Raw genomic sequence first — 27,653 nt, 5'->3', positions numbered from 1 at the left:
TTTATCGAGTATCCGCTCATCCCCAGATATTCATGCAGTTCACAAAATTCTTCGAAATACCATTCGGTCTTCCGAAAATCCTGAGCAACCTATTGCTCCTGAAATTCTTGCTTGCTTGCATTATGGTTAATCCCATAAGTATAGTAATCTTATTGGCTACCTTTGTCAATATCATTTTGAGTCCATTGACTCAATATGTTACGAATTCTCGCAATCCTCACTCAGATCGTAGAATTCATCCTTCCAGCTCAGATGTCATTTAAAACGTGAGCTGGTCCTCGGCCAATCAGATTGCCATCGATTGTACCCCTAAGTCTATTCAACTTGTCCGTCCTTGATCAGAGCGTTTGCTCCTGATCCCTTGATTTGAAAATCATAAATCCTTTGTTATTTAAACGTTGAATTATTCAGATGTTCTGTAAAACGATGCATTTGCATTCTTTCTTCCTCTGATTGGGTATCGATACTCACATCAGCTCCATTGTGGATCACCATATCCACTGTTGGATTATTATCCGACAATGTCCTTCATAATTAATCACCTTGTGAGTTCTTTCTCCGATACATAATGCCTTTGGTAATTTGTATCTTCTACTTTCTCAACCTTGCTCTACTTTCGAGCTCGTGATATTTACTCTTGAAACTTGTGGTATATGTTTCTAAGAAGCCCCTATGGGTTGAACATATGCCTTCTCTAAACCATGTGAACTCGAAAGTTTTCACGAGTCATACACTTCTGGTAATTTTCCAGATAAAATTCCAACACTACACCCTCTCCGAAAATGAGAGGTGAATGAAAGGTTACGCATGGGAGAAGTGGGAGTCGACCTTGAACTTTGTGTTCATGCCCATGGACACGATGTAGATCTTATCATTAAAGCTTCTCTTAAATTAAATTATACCTTTGGAATAGGTTCATCTTATATCCGGGATCTGGCCTTTTGCAATCGTGGTTCCGACCATGTTCTTCTCTGATCCCATTTCTCGGGCAAGTTTAAGCACTTGTTTTCTGTAGATCAATACACCAGTCCAACCTTTACTTTGACCTGTCGTCGAGTATTACCCCCTGGTATCTCGAGATTATCATGGAACTGCATAACCTATTATGAGTTCTTCATCAGGTATTACATTCTCACGGACTCCAATTTTTCACGGGCTTCGAGTTATGAAACACTCAAGGACACCGATAACGGAATCGAGTCTGCATTGCGATTCAACGAGGATTAGAGATCTTCATCGCTTACAAGTTTAATACTCCATGTCTGTCCTAGCCTGAATGGATACATCATTATCGTGCTAATTTTAATCATCAGCATTCTGAGCTCTTCAAGGGTATCAACTGAATTCATGATGAGAAATACCATCCTTGCCCCTGATGATTGGTGTTATCATCGGCCACTTTATTGCCTTCCCTCCAACACAAACTTGTTCATGTTTTGTGTTATACCTTGAGTTCCTTGCTATCCAGCATTTGTCCTTCTTTACCTTGGAACATTACCACCTTTTATGTCAAGAATGTCGTGGCAATTTTACCACCTCTTGAGAATTCTTGATATAGTAATATCTCTCGCCATTTGCGTTCATTTCTTGGTCTCCGTGTTGTTTCTAACCGGAATACCGACAAATGGTCTGTGATGTGTAAATTCTAAACTTCTAGCAACCCTATTGCTTTGAAGTTATTGGTCTACAGTTTCTTTAGAAATTCTATTGCTTATTGAATCATCATTCGAACATTGATCGTGCTACCTAGTCCAGATTCCTGGGTGCACCCTTCTATCATTGTTCAGTTGAGTATGTTCCCCTCGAGCATACATCATTATATCATTGATCCGACAAATGATATTTCCTTGTTCACATAATTGTGGAAATCCATATTTTGGAAATCTCGATGAATTGCCGTTGAGTTCACCAGACACCTCCTTGTCCTCTCCTTGGATTAATGATGAACTCTTGTTAACGAAAATCACTTCATAGTTCATTTCCCGAGAATCTTACAACGTCGTCTCGTCAATTTGTTTTGCACCTTTCCTTCTCAAACATTCTGAGTCTGAGTTATCCTGACACCAATCATATCTGAATCTCGGTCAGATATGATGATTGGAACATATTTCCAAGAGTTATAACAATGGTCTTTATGTGACCCGGTAAGGTGTTGTCATGCCTAGCACACCTGGCCGAAGGCCCTATTGTTATAGTTTCCTTTTCAGCAAGGCTATCCTTTCTTCCATGAGGAAAATGTAAGACTTATACTATAGGTTGTTCCTGATGGATCCTTTTTGTTTCCAAAGTCTGATCTTCACCTGTTGACCATGTCAATGCTATCTCGAAGCATGTCTATGCTACTCCGATTTTCAATAAGAACATTTGAAGCACCATGCTAAATGTTGTTGAAATTAACCAAACACCGTTGTATGGGTATTGTCATGAAATTTCTTTCCCCTTTCCTAAAGAGTTTTTATTATATCCTGCCAAGGATATCATGCTCTGCTTGTCCTTGGGGAGGATATACCCCTGATATATGTGTTTAAACACATTTTCCTTTCCATTATTTGGTTTAACCTTTCTTGTGATCTATATGATCTAAGCAGTAATATTCTCCTGCTTATGTGTATGCCTCGGTGTACAATTCTGTCAGCAAGACCCTGTTATTGTTGTTGATGACATTTCGGTAGCCACCGATGGACGGGAACCTTGCCTATTGGCCCGCCTCGTTCAACGAGCAGGAAAATGGTTCTCTTCGTCCCTCGCCCTTGGTATCGATGTTGTTGCCGACATAACTGACAGACTATCCTCTGACATTCCTTGCTTACACGATCGTGCAAGATGTCACCGACCTTCCTACTTTTAACCACATGGTGGGCCCATAACCCACAGTTCCACGGGATCGAAGCCTGACTCTCCGGTACCCCCCTGTTTCCAAAGTTATTCCTCATGCGAGGCGTCATAAGTAATTCACGGGCCACCTGCCTAGTGATCCGTTCTGGTATCAGACGCTATACTTACTCTCGCCGCTCTGAACCCCTGTCTCACTCTGGTTCAGACTTCGAGCAACAATCTATCCTCTTGGAACCTCTTATGGTACCTTCGTACCTTACTCTCGATGTATTTTATATGTTCAACTCGAGAGATAATCTTATGCTCATTCATAGGTTAACCCCAGATGGTTTCCCTCATAAACATTCTGTCGTGACTGAGCTGCCCCTTACCTATTCGTAAGTACGTTGGAGTGCCTGAAGAAAAGGATGACTTCACCATAATTACCTGAAGCATAGAAATGAAGACATCAATATAATGGATCGACCACTTCGAGAAGAGCAACCAAGACCGAAAAGATTCGTTAGAATTTCGTAACCAAATCCCTTCCCCCTTACTCCCGCTCCTAAATCTCGGGACGAGATTTCTTGTAGTGGAGGAGAATTGTGACGCCCGGGTAATCAAGCTACAGTAACCCTCTGGTAATGATGCCACGTCACCTCGATTATTGTTGATAATCTCGTGTTAGCTCGGAACCGAACCAAATTCAAATTTGAATTAAAGTCAAAACAATTAAAGTTTTCAAAAGTCAAAACTAAATTGTCCCTAATGTGTCTAATAATCCATAATAAATGCTGGTGAAGAAATCATCTCTTAATAAAATACCTAAATGCACTAAATAAACTAAAACAGTAGCAAAAATGATTATTTAAATGCTTTAAAATGATAAACAATTACAAACTAATATATTTAGGTGCCAAGTTAATTGTGGCAGTGGTATAATTCCTATTACCAATTTAGGGATCATTTTTGTACTTCACAAAACTAAATTACAATGAGGAATAAAATAAAAAAAGAAAAGAAAATAAATAAAAAAGAACAGGAAAAAAAACAGAAAACAAACACAACAAAAAAAAAGAACCCCCTCCCCCTGGGCCGAATGGCCCAGCTAGCCATCAGGCCAAAAGGCCCAACCGGCCCACCCCCACTCCCCTTATCCCTGGACCCCGAAACCCTAGCCACTACCCATCGCCCCACTCCCCCACTTCCCCCCCCTCACGACCCCCTCGCCCCTCCTCTGCCTCCCCCGATCTGGATCGGGGGGAATCAGCGCCGCCGCCCGATGCCCCGGCACGTCCCCGCCGCCCCACCGCCGTCCTCCTCGCCTCCCCCTTTCCCGAACTGCGAGCTCCGACGCCGCATCCGATCCGCCGTACGCCACCGCCTCGTCCTCGATTCACCGCCGCCCGGAGCTCCACGGACACCGCACGGAGCCTGCGCAGCCGCCCGAGGACCTCACCGGACCTCCTCGCCGGTCGGCCTCCTCCACGACGCGTCGTCTCCGTCATCCTCCTCGACCCCCGCTGCCTAACTGTAACACCCCGGATGCGACTTTCCATATTTGTATCCAACTCGTGCCGTTTCCGGTGTTAAGTTATATTTATTTCTCGGGTTTGGGTCTTTGCCTCCGTGTGTTGTTTTCGTTTTCTTGCATCTCATATCATGTCATCACGTGCATTGCATTTGCATACATGTTCATCTCATGCATTCGAGCATTTTCCCCGTTGTCCGTTTTGCTTTCCGGCGCTTCGTTCTCCTCCGGTGGCCATTTCTAGCTTTCTTTCGTGTGTGGGGATTAAACATTTCCGGATTGGACCGAGACTTGTCATGCGGCCTTGGTTTACTACCGGTAGACCGCCTGTCAAGTTTCGTATCATTTGGACTTCGTTTGATACTCCAACGGTTAACCGAGGGACCGAAAAGGCCTCGTTTGTGTTGCAGCCCAACACCCCCCAAATTTGGCCCAAAACCATCCAAACTCTGCTCCATGTCCTAGATCGTTCGATCACGATCGCGTGGGGGAAAACCGCACCTCATTTGGACTCTCCTAGCTCCACTTATGCCTATATATACACCCCCATTCCGAAATTCGCGGGTCTCCCTCCCCTAACCCTAGATCCAACTCCTCCCGCCGCCGCCGGACACAACCGCCGCCGACGGACATTGTCCGCCCATCATCCCGCCGCTGCGCCCAGCCACTCAGGGGCCACCACGTCACCCCGCCGCCGCCGCCTCCCACCGCGGCCCGGGAGCCCGCGTCCGGCCCCCGCGGCCCGGTGAGCTCCGCCGCCGCCCGGGTCTCGCCTCCCGCCCGGATCCGTCGCCTCCCTCGTCTCCGGCCACCGCGCCGCCGTCTCCGGCGACCGCGAATCCGGCGAGCCGCGCCGCTCCGCCTCGACTTCCGCGCCGCTGACGCCCGAGCCGGCCCCGCCGCCTCTTCGTCGCGCCGCCGCGGGACGCCGCCCCCGCCGGCGCCGCCGACCGCCGCCGCCGCCCCGGCCTCGCCCCGCCTCGCCGGCCTCCTCCCCAAGCTCCGGCTCCGGCGAGCTCCTCCGGCTGCTACAGTAACTCGGGCGGTGCCTCGGTTTCCGTGCGCTGGATCTGGATCTGGGTTGACCCCCTCTCCCCCGAAACCCTAACTCCCAGATCTTTATGCCTACTTTGACTGCTTGTATCTCCGCAACCGTAGCTCTGTTTTAGGCGTATAATATATCAAAATCTTCGTCTCGACATGTACATCATTTCATTCCATTGCATCATTTGCATTTGAGTTCATCTTGATGCCCAAAATGCTGTTAGAAGGAGGCTTCGTGAGTTAAATTGCAGATCCGTTAGTTCATCATGCACTTTTGTCATTTTTGCCATGTTTAATCCGTGCATGATATGCCTGTGCCCCTTTAGGATGAATTGTTAAGCATTTTGTCTTATTTCCAGAGGTGCCACCCATGCATTTTTAGGATGTGTGTGTTGTCTTGTGCAAGCTTGCGAAGAGAGGTACGTGAGATTGCTGATTTCAGGGACTCAGTGATTTTCACTAAGTCTGGGATATTTTAGTTCGTGATGCTATATGTCCAGCTTGTTTCCTAGTGATCCGTGCCTCTTTTGAGGATGATCAGTAAGGGAGTTTTGATATTTATGTTATGCTCTATCCATCCATGTCTTTGTTTGCATATGTGGAGTGCTCTAGGTTGACTCAATCGAGCTCAACTTTTGCTTCATTGTTAATTTGGGCAGATCGTCAACTTGTTTGCGATTTTGCCGATGCTACCGTTAGTGTTCCATGCATGCTATGCCTTTGTTCTTGCCATGTGTAGCTAGCATATTGTGCCTTCTTGCTGGTTATATGCTTGCCTTGCCATGACTTGTACCCTAGTGAGTGCATCGAGCTCGTTTACATGCCTTCGTGAGTTATAATTTCAGCATGTCTCAGTTTTCACTAAGTCTGAAAACTGATTCTGTTCGAGCTATGTTCGTGAGCTCGGTAGAGTATTTTGTGAACCCTTTTGACCCTAGGTAACTTTGGGTGTTTTGTTAAGCTTGTTGAGTAGCTCCATTCCATGTTATTACTTGTCATGTTCAGGTCATTTGTCATGTTGTTTTGCTGCTCCAAAGAGAGCATCGTGATCTGAAATTTCAGGCTAGTGTTAATTTCACTAAGTCTGGAATCTGTTTTGCATATTCGTTTTTGCTATGCTTGTTTGAACCCCTTAATGGATGAATTTGCCTATGGCTCAGTGCTAGTGTTTTGTTAACCAGATTGTGTACATCACTGCCATGTATTTTGTTTTCATGTTTGCTGGATGTAGCATGTTCATTTCGTTGTGTTTAGATGCCTACTTGCTGTAAATCGCAGACCGGTGTCATATATTAAAACGCTTGCCATTTCCAAACCGTAGCTCCGATTCCAATGATCTTTATATCGTTTTCAAGCGATTTCATCCCCTCTATCCAGTGGCACACTTGGTTTTCCAAGTTGAGGCCAGGTTCATGCATTTCCTGTCATATCTTGCATTTTGCATCCCGCATCGCATCCCGCATAGCATATCATCATTTCATCATATTGCTTGGTCTTGCACGTGGTTGATTGTATCCTTGTTGCTTGTTTGTCTTGTTGGGTAGAGCCGGGAGACGAGTTCGCTACCGAGGAGCCCGTTGAGTTTGCTTGTGAGGATCCAGTCAGCTTTGACAACTGTGCAGGCAAGATGATCATACCCTCGAAATCACTACTATCTTTGCTATGCTAGTTTGCTCGCTCTTTTGCTTTGCCACTGCTACGATGCCTACCACTTGCTTGTCAGCCTCCCAATTGCATGATTGAACCTCTAACCTACCATTGTCCTAGCAAACCGTTGATTGGCTATGTTACTGCTTTGCTCAGCCCCTCTTATAGCGTTGCTAGTTGCAGGTGAAGATTGGAGCCGTTCCTATTGGAACATCTTTTATTTGCTTGTTGGGATATCACTATATTGCTATGTTACCTTAATGCATCTATATACTTGGTAAAGGGTGGAAGGCTCGGCCTCTCGCCTAGTGTTTTGTTCCACTCTTGCCGCCCTAGTTTCCGTCATATCGGTGTTATGTTCCCGGATTTTTGCGTTCCTTACGCGGTTGGGTTATAATGGGAACCCCTTGATATTTCGCCTTGATTAAAGCTTTTCCAGCAATGCCCAACCTTGGTTTTACCATTTGCCACCTAGCCTTTTCTTTCCCTTGGGTTCTGCAGACTCAAGGGTCATCTTATTTTAACCCCCCCCCCCCCGGGCCAGTGCTCCTCTGAGTGTTGGTCCACCTGTCAGCTATCGGTGGCCACCAGGGGCAACTCTGGGCTAGCCTACCCGTACCTAGGACAATCTGAGTGTGCCCTGAGAAAGAGATATGTGCAGCTCCTATCGGTATTTGTCGGCACATTCAGGCGGTGTTGCTGGTCTTGTTTTAACCTGTCGAAGTGTCTTGAGTTACCGAGATACCGAGTCTGATCGGAACGTCTTGGGAGGAGGTCTTTTCCTTCGTTGACCGTGAGAGCTTGTCATGGGCTAAGTTGGGACTCCCCTGCAGGGATTGAACTTTTGAAAGCCGTGCCCGCGGTTATGGGCAGATGGGAATTTGTTAATGTCCGGTTGTAGATAACTTAAACCTTAATTAATTAAAATGAATCAACTGCGTGTGTTGCCGTGATGGCCTCTTCTCGGCGGAGTCCGGGAAGTGGACACGGTGTTGGAGTTATGCTTGCGCAGGTTGTTCCTCTAGTTTCTCGCTCGCGCCTTGCCTCCTCTTCTCGCTCTCTTTTGCGGATAAGTTAGCCACCACATATGCTAGTCGCTTGCTGCAGCTCCACATACTTGCCTTATCCTTCCTATAAGCTTAAATAGTTTTGATCGCGAGGGTGCGAGATTGCTGAGTCCCTGTGGCTCACAGATACTATAATTCCAGATGCAGGTCCAGGTGATTCCGCTCCAGGTGTCGAGTACGAGCTCAAGTGGGAGTTCGACGAGGACTCTCAGCGTTATTATGTTTCCTTTCCCGACGATCAGTAGTGGTGCCTAGTTGGGGTTATCGATTCAGGGCCTTGTCGCATGTTGGGGGTCTTTTCTATTTTGGCGCCGTAGTCGGGCCATGAGTGAATTGTATGATGAATGTTATTTATGTACTCTGATGTGACGTGGCGAGTGTAAGCCAACTATGTTATCTTCCCCTTTTTATTATGTATTACATGGGATGTTGTAATGATTGCCTGACTTGCGACATTGCTTTCAATGCGGTTATGTCTCTAAGTCGTGCCTCGACACGTGGGAGCTATAGCCGCATCGAGGACGTTACACTAACCCTACAGCCTCGATCTGAGCCCCATCATCGTTTCCCCTTGCCTCTCATTCCCTCCCCGACGCTTTAGGTCGTCGACCTCGCCGGCCCCGCGCTTGCGGTGAGCGTGCGCTCACCGTGTCCCTGCCGCTCGCTGACGCTCCGCCTCGCGCTCTTCGCGTCGCCGCTGGACGCTTCACCTGTGCGCCCGCCGGCCTCCGCCCCGCGCACCGCGCCGCACGCGTGCTCACCGCTGGCAGCGCCCATCCGCTGTTTGCCCCGTGCCGGCGGCCGTTCTCGCCGGCCACCCCCTGATTTGGCCGCCACCGCGCCATTGGGCATGCGCCCAAGCGGGCAAGAGCCCGGCGCCCGCTGCGCCCGCTCGAGCCGCCCAGCGCCCACACCCAGTGCCCAATTGGGCATGGGCCTATGACAAGTGGGGCCCAGCCCCCAGAACGTTAATAAAAAAGAGTTGTAAATAAATAAATAAATAAATGATAAAAAGTATATTGATTAATTAGTTAACTTAATTAATTAAATTAACTTAATTAATTAATGTTTAATTAACCTAATTAACTAGTGTTAATTAACTAAACAATAATTAGATTAGTTAAAACCTAATTAGGCTGAACAGACAATGACACGGGGTCCCACCCCTGTTGACCAGTCAAACGTTGACTGGTCAACTGGGTCCCCCTGGCCCACTTGTCAGCCTCTGTGTACATTCTTTGTACGCAGGGCTGGGTACCCATAGCATTTTGTCTATTAATTTTGAATTAGTAATAATTTCAGAAAATGAATAAAACTTTGAAAAATCATATAAAATAATCTGTAACTCGGATGGAGAAACTTTGTACATGAAAGTTGCTCAGAACGACGAGACGAATTCGGATACGCAGCCCGTTCGTCCGCCACGCATCCCTAGCATAGCAAACACGCAACTTTCCCCCTCCGGTTCGTCTGTCCGAAAACGCAAAACACTGGGAATACCTTTCCGGATGTTTTCCCCCTTCACCGGTACCACCTCGTACCGCGTTAGGGCACGCCTAGCACCACGCTTTGTCATGTCATGCATCGTCATGCTTTTGTTTGCATTATATTTATTGTTTCTTCCCCCTCTTCTCTCGCTAGACACCGAGACCGACGCCGCTGCTACCCAGTACGACTACGGAGTTGACGACCCCTCTCTCTTGCCAGAGCAACCAGGCAAGCCCCCCCCCCTTGATCACCAGATATCGCCTACTCTCCTCTTTACTGCTTGCATTAGAGTAGTGTAGCATGTTACTGCTTTTCGTTATTCCTATCCTGATGCATAGCCTGTCCTTATTACTACTGTTGTTACCATTACCTGCTATCCTACTGCTTAGTATAGAATGCTAGTGTTTCGTCAGTGGCCCTACACTCTTGTCCGTCTGCCATGCTATACTACTGGGCCGTGATCACTCGGGAGGTGATCACGGGTATATTACTATATACTTTCTACAGGATACATGTGGTGACTAAAGACGGGTTGGCTCATAGGAGCACCCGCGAGTGGAGTTTTGAGGCGGAGCGGCAGGGCAGGTTCCGACCACCTAGGAGAGAGGTGGGCCTGGCCCTGGTCGGCGTTCGCGGATACTTAACACGCTTAACGAGATCTGGGTATTTGATCTAAGTCTGGCCATTTGGTCTATACGCACTAACCATCTACGCGGGAGTAGTTATGGGTATCCCGGCGTCGTGGTATCAGCCGAAGCCTTCGTGATGTCAGCGACTGAGTGGCGCGCGCCGGATTGGACTGGAAGGCCACTAGGCTAGGTCTGCTTTCGGCCGCGTTCGCAACGTGCAGGTGTGCTAAGGGCGATGGGCCCAGACCCCTGGGCGCTTAGGTTTAGACCGGCGTGCTGACCTCTCTGTTGGTCTAGGTGGGGCTGTGACGTGTTGATCTTCCGAGGCCGGGCATGACCCAGGAAAGTGTGTCCGGCCAAATGGGATCGAGCGTGTTGGGGTATGTGGTGCACCCCTGCAGGGAAGTTAATCTATTCGAATAGCCGTGATCTTCGGTAACAGGACGACTTGGAGTTGTACCTTGACCTTATGACAACTAGAACCGGATACTTAATAAAACACACCCTTCCAAGTGCCAGATACAACCGGTGGTCGCTCTCTCTTAGGGATACGAGGAGGGGATCGCCGGGTAGGATTATTGCTATGCGATGATACTTGGAGGACTTCAGTCTACTCTCTTCTACATGCTGCAAGACGGAGGCTGCCAGAAGCGTAGTCATCGAAAGGACTAGCTACCCCCCTCTTATTCCGGCATTCTGCAGTTCAGTCCACCTATGATAGCCTTATTCCAATTGATACCAATGCATACATATGTAGTGTAGCTCTTTGCTTGCGAGTACTTTGGATGAGTACTCACGGTTGCTTTCTCCTTCTTTTCCCTCTATCCCTTCTACCTGGTTGTCGCAACCAGATGCTGGAGCCCAGGAGCCAGACGTCACCTTCGACGACGACTCCTACTACACCGGAGGTGCCTGCTACTACGTGCTGCCCGCTGACGACGACCAGGAGTAGCTAGGAGGATCCCAGGCAGGAGGCCTGTGCCTCTTTCGATCTGTATCCCAGTTTGTGCTAGCCTTCTTAAGGCAAACTTGCTTAACTTATGTCTGTACTCAGATATTGTTGCTTCCGCTGACTCGTCTATGATCGAGCTCTTGTATTCGAGCCCTCGAGGCCCCTGGCTTGTAATATGATGCTTGTATGACTTATTTTATTTGTAGAGTTGTGTTGTGATATCTTCCCGTGAGTCCCTGATCTTGATCGTACACGTTTGCGTGTATGATTAGTGTACGATTAAATCGGGGGCGTCACATCAACCGAGCTCTTCTACAATGCAGACAATCATCTTCAAACATACTATCCAATCCCAATTAAGATCATCAAGTTTCGTCTTTTTTTACATTGGGGAATTTCGTCGAACACCTTGTGCATGGGGTGGAAGAAGATGGCCGGCGGTTCGATTGGTCGCTGTTGCGGACGGCGGCTCAGAGGAGAAATGCCACGGACGGCGGCGCAAAGGGGAAGGGAGCACGGCGACGCATAGAAGGGAGCACGGCGGACCTTCGGAGTTGGCGAATCCCGCCGCGGCTGCTTCCCGAAACGGCGGCACCGGGGCGGCTGCTCGACGCCCTCCGGTGAGGGAGACGACGAGGGCTAGGGCAGCGGCGGCGCAGAGGTGAAGGGAGCAAGGCGGACCGCCGGAGTCGGCGAATCCAGCCGTGGCTGCTTCCCGAAACGGCGGCATCGGGGCGGCTGCGAGACGCCCTCCGACGGGGGAGGCGACGAGGGATAGGGCAGCGGAGGGCAGCGACAATGATGTGGGGCGGTGGCGGCGACGGCGGCGACGACTTGGCCGGTGGCGGCGGCGACTTTCGGCTACTCGTGCTCGGTCGCGGGCGGCCAGTCGCCAGGCGAAAGCGGAATGAAGTGGCGGTTGGGCGTTTGGCGGGCGACCCCGGTTTTACATTAGTTGCATCTCGTGATGTAAATTTGCATCATAAAGTTTTCAATTTTACATCACCAGGAAACTGCGGTCCAATTTTTTTTATATATGAACTGTTTGTTAGAGTAACGTTTTTTACCCCAGACGATCCAAAAGTTAGGTATCTTTATATTTGGACGGTTTATTGGAGATGCTCTAACAAAAAGCAAGGGGGGTGCAGAAGCACCATTACCGGTGGCTGGATAGCGGCGGCGAGGAGGTGCGCGAGGGGAATAACGGAGCATTGGGCTGCCAGTTCAGGAAATTTAGGTCGTAATGAAACACAGGACGCCACTAACAACAGCGTCCACACCTGGACGTCGTTAGCAACAGCGGCCGTACCTGAACGCTATTAATCACAGCGTCCTTCCTACTTACACAATTTCATTTACCAGTTCCGTAATTAGATAATTCTTATTTATTATTAATAAAAAATCGGGCGAACGCACGCGCAGCCGCCGCTGGCGCTACTCGCCTGTCCCCGCCTCGCCCCATCCCGCGGTCCGCCGGCGCTGCTCCTACGGTCCCATCTCCAAGGCTGTCGCCGTCTGGCGGCTACCCCAGTCCCCGGCCGCCGTGTTGCAGGCTTTGGTCCATCTCGGTTCAGGTGAGTTTTCAGGCAGCCTGCAGCCGGCAACGGTTTTACATACTCCAGTGCTTGCTAGTAATATTTCGTATCATGTCTGTGCGCCCAGTGCCCCAAGTGTGTCATGTTTTGGTGCTCGAATTGAACAGAAGACGTAGAGATTCTGTTGTGCGTGATTGTGCAGGACACTTTTGTTGTCAATTGTTGAGAAATTGTCAAATAGAAGATGAAACGGACCATTGGTTTGGTACTAGCAAGCATCTCTGTATTGCATTACTAGCAAGCATCTCTGTATTGTATTACTAACCGTGCCTTCTCTGTTGTTGTAGGGACAGCTAAGCTATTGGCCATCCAAGCTTGGCGTGCAGTCGGAATCTCCTTAAGTTGATGTTCGTGTGCAAGTATGCTGGAGGAGACGCTTCAGGGTTAGTAATGCAGCCACAATCTGCTTATGATGTGCATAAAGCTCCGAGTCCAGTGGATTAGTAAATCTTCCTTCATGATAAGCATAACTAACTCAAGACCTCTGTTTCCCTTCACCAGGTGTGGATTTAGCTGTTCATGCTTCTAGGCCTCTCCAAACGGAGGCTTGGCACGACTTCCTGCGCTCGCCGTTGGGTTTGCCCATGGACAACTTCGGCCATGCACAAGCACAGACATCTACTCTGGTACCATTTCAGCAGCCATTTACCATCATTGTCACCGATTCGTCTGTGTGTGGCGAATTTTGACAGTCACTTACCATCTGAGAGATCAACAAAGCAAGAGGGGCGCGGCATCCATGATGCGTTGAGAGTTTTGCACCTCGTGCCAGGGAAGGCATATAATGGCAATGAGGAAGGTCTGTCTCATCACCGCATTATCAATGATTGTATGCATGACATCTTGAGAGTTCAGTTAGGAAATCATGGTATGCGTAATGGAGAAGTGCGGTTCGCTAGCTCAAGCAATAACACAGAGCAAATTTTACCTGATACCATTGATTCTCATGATATCTCTGCTTCTCCTTCCATGAATAAACTCGCAAAGGGAAACAAGTTTATGCTACTTGTGGAGTTGCATAGGAGAGGAATAAGTGCCGATATATCTGTTTTAGCATCTACCATGAGCTTTTGTGCTGTTAAGCAATCCATTAGGACAGGTGCTCAGCTCCATGCTCTACTGGTGAAAGTTGGTTATGAATTGTCGGTACTTTCTGGTACCTCTCTGATTAGCTTATATGCAAGATGTTGTCAGCTGGAGAATGCTTGTCAGGTTTTTCAGAGCATGCCAATAAAAAATACCGTGTCGTGGACATCACTCATTTCTGGTTATGCACAGGATAATCAGGTTGAGCCATGCCTCAAGGTATTTCAGCTGATGAGACAGTCAGCGTGCAGGCCTAATGACATCACATTTGCCACTATCTTCAGTGTGTGCACTAAACACGCACTTCTTGCACTTGGTAACAGTGTTCACGGTCTAGAACTAAGAATGGGTTTTGATTTGTGTGTGCATGTCTCGAATGCACTGATATCAATGTATGCAAAGTGCGGGAATATAATTGAGGCCCAATCAATATTTGAGAACATTGTGTGCAAGGACCTGGTTTCTTGGAACTCTATGATCTTTGGATATGCACAGCATGGCCTTGCTGAGCATTGTCTAAGCTTACTAAAAGAAATGGAGGAGGAGCACATAGTGCCTGATGTAATCTCCTTCCTTGGCATCCTGTCATCATGTCGGCATGCATGCCTTGTAGAGGAAGGCCGGCGCTGCTTCAAGGCAATGATCGGACTTGGAATAGAACCAGAGTTAGATCACTATTCGTGTATGGTAGACCTCCTCGGCCGGGCAGGATTGCTCGATGAAGCGTGGGATTTGATCGGTACAATGTCCATGCCCCCAAATGCAGTCATATGGGGTTCTCTGCTGGCTGCCTGTAGGATGCATGGAAACATTCCGATTGGCATCCATGCTGCAGAGCACCGTCTTAAGCTGGAGCCAGGTTGTGCTGCAACTCATGTACAGCTAGCAAATCTATACGCTAGCATTGATTGCTGGAGTGATGTGGCCAAAGTGAGGATGATGATGAAGGAGGGAGGACTGAAGGCGAACACTGGATGCAGCTGGATAGAAATTGGCAGTGAGGTTTATACTTTCACAGCAGAAAACAGATCTAAGAGCCACCAAATAAACAATGTCCTGGCTGTACTTGACTTCTTGCGATCTCATATGGAATACAAACATGATGTGCTGACAGATGGTTTTGAGTTTGATGACCCTCAGTAGTTCAAGGTAAGTTTGAGCTCTGAATAAAGTATTGGGAGATGATAGATCGCCGCAGTCATTTGTATATGAAGATCAAAGAGTCAATTCTTTATAGAAAAAGCATGACTCACACCTCAGAGACTTGTGATATGATTCGTCTGATTCCAACCTCAAAGTATTCAATATTGTGCTGCATTAGAAGCAGTAGAGTTTTCCCACCTGACATCTGATTTCAATTTTGATGCTCAATGTAGTCTTTCTTATACGCACTTGATGTTTTAAACTAGGATACACTAGTAATTAGACTAGGCTGCACTAGTAATTAGTGTGAATCATTTGGGAACTTTAAATGTAAATTTGAACCAAATATAAGAAAAGGTTGGCTTGATTGACTAGATAAGGTTTGATGGATATTTTTTCTCTGCTATTTTGGATTGGTCTGAATAATGTAAATTACATCATAATTTCAGTTTGACACTTGAAAATTACTTCTTGATTGCAACTTATGGTCAAATTAATCCCCTAACCGTCCTTCTAATAATTACTTCCTCCTTCCCAAAATATAAAGCATGGTTGATTTTTCACGGTCTTTGATGCATGGCTTTGACCATCAATATATATCCTAATGCATTTATTGAACATGTATAAATAGTATTGTCATATTTGTCTTGTAAAATAATTTTAGTTCATCTGTCTTTATATTAATTTGGTAGACATGCAATAAAGTCAAAGTTGTGTGATGAAGACCAAAAAAAGTCAAGTGCGCCTTATATTTTGTGAAGGGGGGAGTATCTCTTAGTTGCATTCTTGTGGGTATGTTTATAGTTTTTCCTTTCAGTGGTTTTTAGAAGAAATAGATTTAATAATGGATAATCCTATATTTTACTTAGTGCTTTCCTACTATGTTAGTATATTTCACTACAATCTCCTCTAACCTGTAAGGCTTCGTTCGGTTAGAGCCCACCCCACTGGGATCGGGGCCAAACCCCATGGTTTCATCCCACCCGAGGTTTCATCCCGGTCAATCTTATAGGTTAGAGCCCAGCGTGGATTGTAACCCTGTCTCATATAAACTATGTTAGTATTGCTTCTGAATTTCATACACCTCCAAAATCCTCGGTTTTTACCGGGATTGTACCCCTGACTTACAATTTTATTCTAGTATTGCTTCTGAATTTCATGCACAGAGCACATTGGTAAATTGTCTAACAGTTCCATTTTGTGTAAAGCAGTACTTTCTGATTAGTGCTGCATCAGCATATGAACTGCTATATATTTCACACCATTATTAGGATGGGATCAGTGGGGATTGGGTGAGGGGTTGGGGATCACCTAGAGGATTAAATCCACTGCAACCGAACAAGGCCTAAGCCGGGTCAAAAGCCAGGCTTTTCCTTGCTAACTGAAGTAAATTGACAGCAAAGTACGTAAACACAAAACTATAAAGACACTTATTGTGAATCCCAAACTTATAAATCATTGGACATGCTGCCGACCATATTTATAAACTTAACATCCAGAATACGTTGGCACCTTGCACATGAGCAGAGGGTCTAGGTCTTGACCATCAAAAGTGCAGATTATTGTTGGCAAGCAACTCCATGATAGCAATCGAAGATTGTTCTTGGAGATAACATCCATTAAATCTAGTAGCTAAGACCAAAAGCATACTTCAACGCTCAGGCATGAACAACACCTTGCACATGAGCAGAGGGTCTAGGTCTTGACCATCAAAAGTGCAGATTATTGTTGGCAAGCAACTCCATGATAGCAATCAAAGATTGTTCTTGGAGATAACATCCATTAAATCTAGTAGCTAAGACCAAAAGCATACTTCAGCGCTCAGGCATGAACAACACGACCGGTTCCGTCTAGCATTTGGTAAAGTTTCAGTCGCTTCCAACAACCGACGATGGGGAAACCGCGCGATTCAGCAGAAGAACATGGACGATGCTATCGTGGGATGCAGACGAGGCAGCTCCGGCACCGGGGCAGCCTCAGCCTGGGACGACGTCTCCGACATGTCATTGAGCCTGGTGAACTTGGCCACCTGTGCCGCCGCAAGGTGTGCGTAGAAGATGGGAGCAACTGAGAGGGAAAATCAGATGATCAACCATGCCCTTTTGGCGTATGTTGCGAAATCAAGTAATGGCAAATCATGCTTACCAGCTGTGATGGCTGTGGTGCTCCTCTGGTACCTGAAACGAGTTCACAAGCATAAAAATGTCAGGAATGCACCGAGGCAAGGTAAGGGCTGAATCTTTTGCAGCTACTTCAGTGCACATACGCATAGGAAAGGGAGTGGACGAGCTCCTGCAGCTCATCAGCGGAGAAGCCTGTCTCATCTTGGAGCACATGGTCGTGTGTTGGCCTTGTAGTCCCCTGGAATATACAACCAGAATGACTTGGATTGTATTCCCTCCGTCCCATAATATAAGAGCGTTTTTTACACTACACTAGGGATATGATAAGAATGTATGTGTAGAAAAGCCTAGGAGTTGCTCGTTTAATCCTATACAAAATTGTAAATAATGGTTCTGTGGTAGGTGCTTAGATTCCTATGAGATGCATTTGGTTTCGTATGAATGCTACAGTACCCCCATTAAAAAGTACATACAGATCAAACAACCTAACAATTGCCATGGATTGCAATCCTCCACAAAAATTGGAAGATTAGAAAAAATATTTAGATAAAAGACGTAGGTTACCAGGGGGGACATTAGTCACTTGATCAGGTCTCTGTCCATTCCGTAGGAAAAATCTCGTGTGATGATTCTTCTGTGTAACCATCACTGTGAACTTGGGGAACCAGTTGCCACTAAAGTGCTTGCCACCAAAAAACTTGCATGTCTGTATCAATTAGGCAGGCATTACTATCCAGGACTGGCTCATGAGGAATTGGATATCACTTACTTTTACCTCCATGATTTGAGATAGCTCATCGTTCAGCACCTGATTGAATTGGCTCTCGCTAACACCATCCCTAACATAAGACAACAGAGTTTCCTTACACAGAATCAGGGTGCCAAAGTAAACTTAGAGATGGCATCGAGTATTTAGAGTCGGTTTGTACTCTTAACATCAAGGGACAAGACACAATTAATTCAGCAATTTCAACAGAAAAATTATGCTATTTAAATGCAGAAACCACTTATCTCACGGAGGACTACTGACCTGAAAATGATAATTTGTTCCGGCTTCTGACCATTGTTATTTTTCAGAAAGTCAACTACTGAATCCCTGAAATGTTATTGTCCCAGTGAGCAACAAATTAAAAGCATATGTATAATTAGGAAGCACTGTTATTAAAATTGTATAAATTGCACTTTATAAAATCTGAGCAGAAGAAACTCACTTAATGAAGCCATGATCGTCATCTCCAACTGGCTTAAACAAGGTATCGATCATTTCCAGCCTGGATGACTGAGTGCACACAGAAGCTCTGTGTAGTTTGAAATGATTAGCCACTTGAATGAACTAACCACCTGGGCCAAAGCAACAAGCACTCAGGTGAGTTAGCAAATTGTCGGTTGAAACTCTCTTCAGGACCATCAGCTAACACCTGAGTTTTTACTGCAGAAAACTGAATACTCCCTCGTTTCTAAATATTTGTCTTTCTAGAAATTTCAACAAGTAATTACATACGGAGCAAAATGAGTGAATCTACACTCTAAAATATGTCTATATACATCCATATATGGTAGTCCATTTAAAATCATCAAAAAGACAAATATTTAGGAACAGAGAGAGTACATAATAAGCAAATCTTACTGCAGCAACCGATGGCACGTCAGACCGTCCTGGTGAACCATGGGAATTGGGAAACATCCATAGCAAAGATGATGTTCGAACCCTCGAGACATGAGGAATAGCACAGGTTGTTTCATTTTTCAGCAATGAATTCAACCCGCCAAGCTGAGCTGATTGGCAGCACAACACAAAAGCAAAGCATCCAGTTGTTCAGCTAAAAGAAATCCAAATTATGTGGTATACTGAAGATGGCAATGCAGATCACACTGCAAACCTTGGCATTTATCTTTAGCAGCACATTTGTGAGGTACTGATCTTTGACGTTGGCAGGAGGAACCAAGCATCGCGTCAAAATACCATACCGTGCAAGGCATCCGCGCTTCCATGGTCTGACAAGAAGAAAAAAGGCTTGATGCCAGGTAGGCATTAAAAGAGCAAACCCTATGTCACAGTTCTTCCTCTTCTCAGGAAGAACGTACAGGAGAAACTCTGGTTCGTTGTACTTAATTCTTTCTTGTTTTTAGGCAAGTGAAAGATGTGATTTTATGTTTACTTTCTACTTTTATGCAGCCCCAACATCTTTCATTGTCGCCAACACTCTTTGCACACAACTTTCGGCCACCCCCCAAAGATTAATTTTTTTGCCCTGCCTCCTTGAACACTGCCAAATCCTCAATCGTCTACATAAGAGAAAGAATCAAATTGGTATTCAAGCATAGCATAGGGTCAAACTCTTCCTTGCGTTGATGGCTGCATACCACTTCACTGTGATTTCCTTGTTCTGTAACCGTTTCCTTAAATATGGAAGACAAACAAAGTGCAAACGAACTTTCCAAGTGCAAGAAAAGGAAAGTCAAACTCAGCAAGCAGAGAGATGGAAAGCAACAAATTAGATGGTTCGATAGTAAAGGTTCAACTGCAGCACCCTGACAGGATTCAAAGGTTCTGAGGCACCAAGTGCGGCAACCAGCTTAGGAACACAACATCCCACGAGTCCAACAGGCCATAACAGGCCACTACTACATACTACTAGTACTAGATAACCAAGCGCATCACCAAAAGTTGGAACGCGGAAGTGCGGCTGGCTGGCTGGCTCAGCAGAAGAACATGCTGCTGCGGACTTTCTCATGGAGGCGAGGCAGCTCCTGCACGGGAGCGCTGCCGGCAGAGGTGTGGCCACCGCCCTGGCTCGACGACGTCTCAGACATCTCATCAAACTTTATGAACTGCGCCACCTGAGCAGCCGCAAGATGTGCATAGCAGATTGGAGAAACTGCAAGGAAGCACAACAAGGTTGCAAAATCAGCGCAGGGTTCACAAGACTAACAACAGTTGGAAACTTTGCAGATGCAAGAACAAGCACATTAGTGCAAAACTCACCAACTGATATGGCTGTCGTGCTCCTTTGGTACACATATGAGAGCGAGTGCACAAGATCCTGCAGGTCATCCGCAGCAAAGTGTATCTCATCATGCAGGATATGGTAGTGTGTTGGCCTTGTAGTCCCCTGCAACACACAAATAAGATTAGCTTATCAAGTCTACACGACAACAAACTGGAAATGGTCACGATGGTACAAGCAACAAAAATACAACTGAAAGCCAGGCCTAACCAAAACTTGCAAGTCATTCAAGTAAGATTTGACATGCCCAGGATGCAAAAAGAGCTGGATAAAGTAATGCATATGATCCAATAACAACTTACACAAATAAGATATTAAAATTGTCCCACTGACCAGAGTTTTACATCATACTGTACTGTACTTATCATATGCTATATAAATGCATCAACCACAAAGTGATTACTCTTACAAAATCTTGAACACTTCAAAAAAATATTCACAAACTATCATGGTAAATCAGTGATGGTTCCAACAAGGTGCATAACTTGGGGTTCCAACAAGGTGCCATTAACAAAGGTGACAGGAGGGTCAGTATCAACTGATCAAGGGAACTACCAAACTTCCAATTTTTTGTCTCTATTCAGTAGAAAATGGCATAAATCACAGACAACCAGCACTAGAGCAGACAGATGGATCAAAAACTTTTAGCCTTTATATCACAAGCAAATATGATGCACCAGAGAGAATACTTACAATCATTCCAGCATGAGCGCACATGTAGAAGTCATAATTCCTTGGATGGCAGACTGCATTATCTACAACAGTGCCTGTGGAATGGCAACATTCAAACATTAGTATTATTATGGAACAATTTGACATTATCATGGGATAGAATACAGCAGACAAGTGGTGTATGTTACCTGGAGGGACATTGTCAGGAGATCCAGGTATGAAGAACTTGGTGTGGTGATTTTTCTGAGCAACAATCAGCGTGAACTTGGGGTTCCAATTTTCATCCAAGAACTTGCAGGCCTGCACCAAATACAATAAACACCAAGTCAGTTGTGCAATAGATGAATGAGATACTCATGTACAGTATAATATGAGCCCAACTAGAACCACATGAACAGTACCTCAATTATTTGATCCAATTCAATGTTCAGCACCTGATTAAACTGGCTCTCACTAACACCATCCCTGTAATGAAGAAGAGATCAACATTTCCTCAAGAAAATCAGGCAACCATTCTATACAACTGAACGACCCTGGTATGTCTCCAATACTGACCACTGACATTTGCAAGTAGTTATTTAGGAAGTATGACAAACCTGAAGATGATGATCTGATCTGGTTTCCTTTTTCCAGAACTGGTGTAGAAGTCAATGAGACACTCCCTGAAACAGTCCGGAATAGCAACAGGAAAAGAGAACATCAAGAGAACCACCATAGCACATTTGTATGGACGACTGAACAAAAAACAAAAAAATATCTTACCGAACAAGGCCATCATCATCAGTTCCTTGTGGCTTGAACAATGAATCTATCATTTCGAGCTTTGGTGACTGCGAGCGCACTGAAGCCCTATATTTCGAGACAAGAGGCCATTCCCGAGAACCAACAACCTATAATCAAAATGGAAACAGACATCACATAATAGGTATCTTAGATTTGGGCTTACTAGTGTTATCTTAGATTTGGAAGTACTATAATGCAGAGTAAATTTAGTAGCGTACTGCTGCAATGGACGGTATATCAGACTGTCCAGGGGATCCATGGGACACATCCATTCCCAAGATGAGAGTTGGGACCTTTGATACAAGAGGTATACTTGGGGACATTTCAATTTGTAGTAGTGAGTTCATTCCACCAAGCTGATTAGAAAAAGGATTAGTACAAAGAAGACAATAATGTAAGCACTGTTACAATAAGAATTAGACGTGGGGGAGGCACAAACTTTTGCATTGATCTTCAGCAGAACATTTGTCAGATATTGGTCATTGACCCTTGTTGGGGCCACACATTGAGTGACAATCCCAAAGTCAGCAAGGCATTTTCGCTTCCATGGACCTACAAAAGAAAAATAACCAGATGATACAGATGATTGTACTAAACTTATTGAAGATGATACAGATGATTGTCCTAAACTTATTTAAGGGATGCAATTAAGAATTTCTAGAACCAACCATAAACATCTGAGTTCTTCCTCTCAGCAAGAATACACAAGAGAAACTTCGGAGCCCCAGGAAGCTTAGACTTCACTTGCTCAAACATATCCTCAACCCTTTTTGGAGCAGGTGCACGTCTCATTGAACCATTCTCTTCAATTACAATATGAGGTTTTTCTACTGTCTGCAAATTTTAAAAAAGAGTGAGTACAAAAACATTTCAGAAAATGTGTAGTTAGGTTAATGGAAAACCTACAATGCCCTTCATGCCCCCACACTTGATGAGGTCATTGACAAGGTTCATGGTGTTACACCTAGCCGAAAAGTTTACAACTGCCCATCTGTCCACCACACAAGCTCTAGCAAGCCTCTGCAGAAGCATGACTAGCAAAGTTATGATTGAAAACATGCAGGATAAAAGAGTAGACACAGAATGCAGTCAAAACAAGCTGACCTTGTTGTTGAAATTCCAACGTCCATTCCTTGTGAAAATATCTTCACCATTTCCAGCTTTGAGCTACATTACAGGATTCAATAAGGATGCATAAGGATTTCACAAGCACAAACGATGACTAAATAAGATATGGAGCAGTTAGTTGTGACTGACCTTGGGGGCCTGCAGTACCCTACCAGCCACCTGTGTAAAGCCCTGAGCTATCGAAATTCCACATGCCTTCAACATGGGTTCTGTATCATAGCTGCTGCGTTTCAGTACCTGCCAAATTGACATTGATGAAACAGTTAATAACAAACCTACAACTAGGTATTGAGACAGAATAAATACGCCACTCACATCAGACAAAACTGACATCCTCTCTTGAGGCTTCTGCCTGGACTTCTCAACAAGAGATGATCTTTGTAGGGTACTCAAAGATTTGGTATACCTTTGTAAAGGCACCAGCTGGCAGAGCTGGCAAACATAGATAGATTCATCAGGGAATTGCACAAATAAGGCACAACCAAGAATATAAATTACAGGAATAGTCAAATCAAACCTCAATGGGAAAATATGTTGGCCGCCTAGGTTTCCCAACATTTATACAAGGGAAATCACCAGAGTACCTCAGCTCAATGCCACGGTTCTTCACAAAGTAATCATAAACAGATATTTCTATTGCTTCAGGGTCACCATTCCCACCATTCCTTTGCTTGAGGGAAAACCTAGATAGGCATAAGAATCACAAAGCAGTTATATAAAAATAATGAAAGCTGCATGAAACTTAAAAGCATCTAAATAGCTGTCTCAATAAAATCTACAATGCACAGATGCCATGCAACAAGTCCAAACAATTAATTAAGCGCCACTTACATACAACAAATGGCGATATACTCACTTACATTTGTTCATAACAATTCCTCTCACTCAAACCAACAATCTTGTATTCTGTATTTGCTGGGCTTGTTTTTATCCTTAAATTCTTAAGTGCACGCTTGGCCTACCAAAACAAAAAAGGATTAGATATATCTACAGAGATACATACACATTTAGATATATATGATCAATGGTTTTCACAAGCAAGTTAAGGAGAAATCTTACCTTAGCCCAATCAATTTTATTAGGGTGGTCAACCTTCTGGTTGGCCAGCAGAAAATCGACAACAGGGCCAGGTTTCACAATCATTGTTGTAGAAACATCTGCACAATTAAGCAGTAGCTGTAAATATGAACTGTCACCTAATTTAAAATGCTGTCACAAGATTATATACAGAACTGCACTCATTGACAACAAGCATACCAATATTAAGAGAAAGCCCGCTCTGTGTGGCTCGAAAGCTTGAGTGGAAACCTCGGCAGCCCATCACACCCCCACCCAAGTCCACAAAGTTTGAAGGATTGTTGTGAAAAAATGACTGGCGGACTAACAGGCAGCCCCTGCAAACACAAAGAAATATACACAAGGAAATTAGAAAAGATTTACCATGGAATATCAACACTGAGAACAATACTCAAGAACAGTAAGTTAGGATTCAGAAGTACATAGAAACAAACATACTGTTTGGCAGAGTGTTGTCTTAATATGATATCAATAACCCGAATGGCTTCTTGCGTGTGCTCTGATTCCTGGCCTTTGAGTGCCATTGCAATAGCACTCATGGGGATTCTAGCAGCAAAGCTCAACTCCACCTTGAAGGTTTTAGTCTGATATGGCCTTTTCACTCTCTTCTTGTCTGGACTGTCGTTTCCAGGGCTGCCATTTGCAGGAGTCCTACAAGCAACAGAGTTACATGAGCAACAACAAGGCATAGTAACAACAAAAGACAACCTAAAAGCAAGAAAGTTACATGCAAGTAGACATAGTAACAGCAAAAGACAATACTGGACCAGGGCAGAGAGAGTTAATTACTTTCCACTGGAAACATCTTCAAGAACCACAACAAACTCATTGTTAATTTGTGGGAGGGCACCAATGGTAAAAAGACTCTTTTCACCATCATAGGCAAAGTCTTTATGAGCTAGTTCCGATGGATAAGTCTGAGCAAGCTTATCAATGACTTTTCTACCAACACCTTTTCCATCAACAGGCCTGTCATCTTCATACTTCAGATTTACCTGCATCCAATTAAACAACAGAGGAATGACATTAGATGGTAGCACAAGGAATTCAACAACAATCAAAGTAAATGAGGATAGAGGCATACAACAAAGTAAACAAGGATAGAGGCATACATAGTAATGATGGAAGAACTCGTCTGTCGTCTTCAACGAGACTTTGAAATGATTTGTCACAAGCTGTATAGGATTTCCCCTCTTGCCAAAACCAGGACGAGCAATCAGGGCCCTCTTAGGCTTTGAGATCTTCTTTGCTTCTTCAGGTTTGATAGGCGGCAGGGGTGGTGGTGGTGGCAAGTCATCAGCCGACTGAGCTTTTATCGGCTCTGCATTTGGCGGGAGTGGTGGTGGTGGTGGCAGGTCCTCTCCGTGTGACTCCATCTGACAGTACATCAGTTAATCAGCTTCCAACATTACAAGTACAAATTGTACAACTTAACAGTCAAGCAGAAGCTTTGCATAAAAACAAGTTAAACAAGTTATCTAACAGACCAACACAGGTGGTACAAGAGGTAGTATGTAAGTTCTATGGCACAACTTAACAAATCAAGTATGAAAGGGCACATAAAGAAACCATTTTTCAGTTAATCCAAGGAAACAGAGGTGACAAGTAGACCTAACAAGGCTGGTGAATCCACAATAGGCATATATATCAACAGACCAACATAAGAAAACAACAATGTTGACACTACAGACTCATGAATGGTACACAGATTATATTAACAAACCAAATAATTAAGTATCTTATGTTTATTGAAAGAAAATCTTAATTAGGAACAAACAAGGAATATACATAGCAAAAAACATAAATTCAAAGTACTCCCTCCCTTTCTTTTTACTCCAAGTATAAAATTTAGTCGAAGTCAAACTACATAAAATTTGACCAAATTTATATAAAAAAATATGAACATCTATAATACTAAAACTATATAGTATGAAATGTATCTGATATTATTGATTTCATATTGTGAATGTTGATATTTTTTAATATAAAGTTAGTCAAATTTTACAAAGCTTGACTTTGCCCAAACCTTATATGCAGACTAAAAAGAAACAGAGGGAGTACAAAGGCACAAAAGGAAGCATCTCTCGCTTTCCTTCCATTCCATATAATATATAATTAGATGTAAGCTGGCCAATTATATTTTAATCATAATAGTTTAAAGCAAATAAAAATGGTACTACTTTCCTGACGGGATTAACAACATTCTTCCTTCTTGTTATAATGAGATAAGGTCATTCCAGTGAGGGAATAGGTAAAAGATGCTCGTACAAAAGTACATGCTTATACAGGATGGTAATGACCAAGCATGCAAATTGGACAACTGCTATCACATCAGGTAGGGCAAAACAATAAAGAGGTACCTCACAAACGTAACTAGGACTAACATCTCTTAGGCATTAGCGATATTAACATGGGAAACTCATATAGCAGGTCCTTCTGAGAGCACAAGGATTATAAAACAGAAAAAACATAAAACAGAGTTTACTTACTTCAGCGAACCAACAATGGTCCCGAGGAGCCGAACCGCTGAACTGATCTGCTGCACACAAACAAGTTAAGTAAGCCATCTGACAGTGATAAAGTGTAGGAATACATGAGAGATTGGCAGAAAGACAAAAAAATTCCAGAGAGAAAGGCACAAGGCACAAAAAGAAGACATATTTCCCCTTGCCTCCATGGGAACAGAGATGCAAAATTCCAAGCAAAATGCCCCAATTATAAACATATAAAGAAAGCATCTAAATACTCAGTAATGGTACCCAGGACTAGACCGAACCAAGGGGGAAAAGAAGTATTTTTTCCCAGGAGAAACCTCTGAAAAACCCCAGAATTTCTTCCGCTGAAAAGAAAACCCCAAAAGTTCCTTTTTAGAGGAAAAAAGAAACTGTCCTCAGGCATAGCACATACAAGAAGCAAAACGAAAAACCCTACACTTTAACTGCCTCTGGCAGAGCACCCCAGTATTTCTTTCAGTCGAAAGAAAACCCCCAAAAGCTGGATTTTTTTTGAAAAAATAAAGATGTCCTCTGACATAGGACAAGAAGCAAAACGAAAAACCCTACACATATATAGAGATTATTACAAACAAAAGACGGTGGAAAAATAAATACCAAGAGAAGATGAACAGATTAAGGGCCAAACGAGAACCCCGGAAGGGAGAACCGGTGGCACATATCATATACTTGGACTAAAAATAAATGAAAGAAGAAAAGGGCTCAAAACCCCACAAAACACGCCGAGAACGCGGGCGAACGGAACCTAATCCCAAATCCAACGCCTTGGGGAACATGCACACAAATGCATGACCTCCGCCGGGAAAAAAAGATCCAAGGAAAAAGAGAAGAAGAAGAACAGAGGAGGGGAAAATAAACCCCCGTCCAAGAAATCCGGCGAACGAAAGCGGCGACCAAGAACGCGAGGAGAAGGACGATCTAATCTACTACAGGACAAGAACCCTAGATTTGTCCATTACCGAGGGAGCAAGGGAGGAAGCCTCGCCGTTGGCCTCCGCGAGAGAGGGCTTGGCTTTCTTTTCCGTTCCCCTTCTCGTCTCTCCCCCTCCCCTCTCCTCGAACAACACTCCCCTAGACAGTGCCCCAGCCCCGGGACCGGCCCCCTCTTCTTGTAGCAGAGGAGGGAAGGGCAGGAAGGTAAAAACGGACGGACGCTTGCCATCTATGCGTCGCACGCATCGCGGCCGTCCGTCGGGTGGGAGCGTCGATCCGGGCCGGACGCGTGGGGCCAGGGGAACTCGGCGGGCTGCGTTGGCGTCAGGCGCGTCCCGTGCTGCCCCGCCCACTTCCCCTGGTGCGGGGTTTTCGTTCCACAGATGCCGTCACGGGTACCTCACTGACGCCGCGGGCCCG

The 27,653-nt window shown here is 44.9% G+C and overlaps 3 protein-coding genes across 6 annotated transcripts; 1 reads left to right on the top strand and 2 right to left on the bottom strand.

Annotated features, from left to right (window-relative positions):
* The first annotated feature begins 12,539 nt into the window (after positions 1-12,539).
* Positions 12,540-16,629, top strand: LOC125543724 (pentatricopeptide repeat-containing protein At2g37320). The gene is made up of 3 exons (XM_048707186.2): positions 12,540-12,746; positions 13,055-13,150; positions 13,269-16,629. The coding sequence occupies exon 3, from the start codon at positions 13,287-13,289 to the stop codon at positions 14,994-14,996; it is 1,710 nt and encodes a 569-aa protein (XP_048563143.1). The 5' UTR covers positions 12,540-12,746; positions 13,055-13,150; positions 13,269-13,286; the 3' UTR covers positions 14,997-16,629.
* A 148-nt stretch (positions 16,630-16,777) lies between these two features.
* On the bottom strand, positions 16,778-19,111 carry LOC125543725 (protein argonaute 4A-like). Its single transcript, XM_087515137.1, has 10 exons — positions 19,000-19,111; positions 18,747-18,895; positions 18,331-18,452; positions 18,150-18,215; positions 17,895-17,958; positions 17,684-17,825; positions 17,568-17,629; positions 17,263-17,357; positions 17,142-17,173; positions 16,778-17,063 (listed from the first exon to the last, which is right to left on the bottom strand). The coding sequence occupies exons 1-10, from the start codon at positions 19,109-19,111 to the stop codon at positions 16,906-16,908; spliced, it is 1,002 nt and encodes a 333-aa protein (XP_087371263.1). The 3' UTR covers positions 16,778-16,905.
* A 489-nt stretch (positions 19,112-19,600) lies between these two features.
* LOC125543723 (protein argonaute 4A) lies at positions 19,601-27,418 on the bottom strand. Of its 4 annotated transcripts, XM_048707185.2 has the most exons (23): positions 27,260-27,367; positions 26,277-26,323; positions 24,900-25,163; positions 24,577-24,782; positions 24,226-24,438; positions 23,968-24,104; positions 23,770-23,867; positions 23,571-23,668; positions 23,228-23,393; positions 23,026-23,142; positions 22,840-22,947; positions 22,687-22,749; positions 22,489-22,602; positions 22,251-22,416; positions 22,022-22,134; positions 21,801-21,938; positions 21,562-21,689; positions 21,396-21,461; positions 21,201-21,264; positions 20,988-21,099; positions 20,821-20,894; positions 20,106-20,232; positions 19,601-19,998 (listed from the first exon to the last, which is right to left on the bottom strand). In XM_048707185.2, the coding sequence occupies exons 3-23, from the start codon at positions 25,161-25,163 to the stop codon at positions 19,820-19,822; spliced, it is 2,751 nt and encodes a 916-aa protein (XP_048563142.1). In that variant the 5' UTR covers positions 26,277-26,323; positions 27,260-27,367; the 3' UTR covers positions 19,601-19,819. The 4 variants fall into 4 exon arrangements, with proteins under 4 accessions (XP_048563142.1, XP_048563140.1, XP_048563141.1 ...); XM_048707183.2 differs by having other exon boundaries at positions 24,577-25,163; positions 26,277-26,326; positions 27,260-27,418; XM_048707184.2 differs by having other exon boundaries at positions 24,577-25,163; positions 27,260-27,414.
* Between the last annotated feature and the right edge of the window lie 235 nt (positions 27,419-27,653).

The sequence above is a fragment of the Triticum urartu genome, chromosome 3A (assembly GCF_056163025.1).
Source record: "Triticum urartu cultivar PI428250 chromosome 3A, HENAU_Tu73, whole genome shotgun sequence".
In the NCBI taxonomy this organism is placed as follows: Eukaryota; Viridiplantae; Streptophyta; class Magnoliopsida; order Poales; family Poaceae; genus Triticum; species Triticum urartu.
The sequence above is the reverse complement of the archived record's forward strand: the minus strand, read 5'-3'. Positions and strand labels throughout refer to the sequence as shown.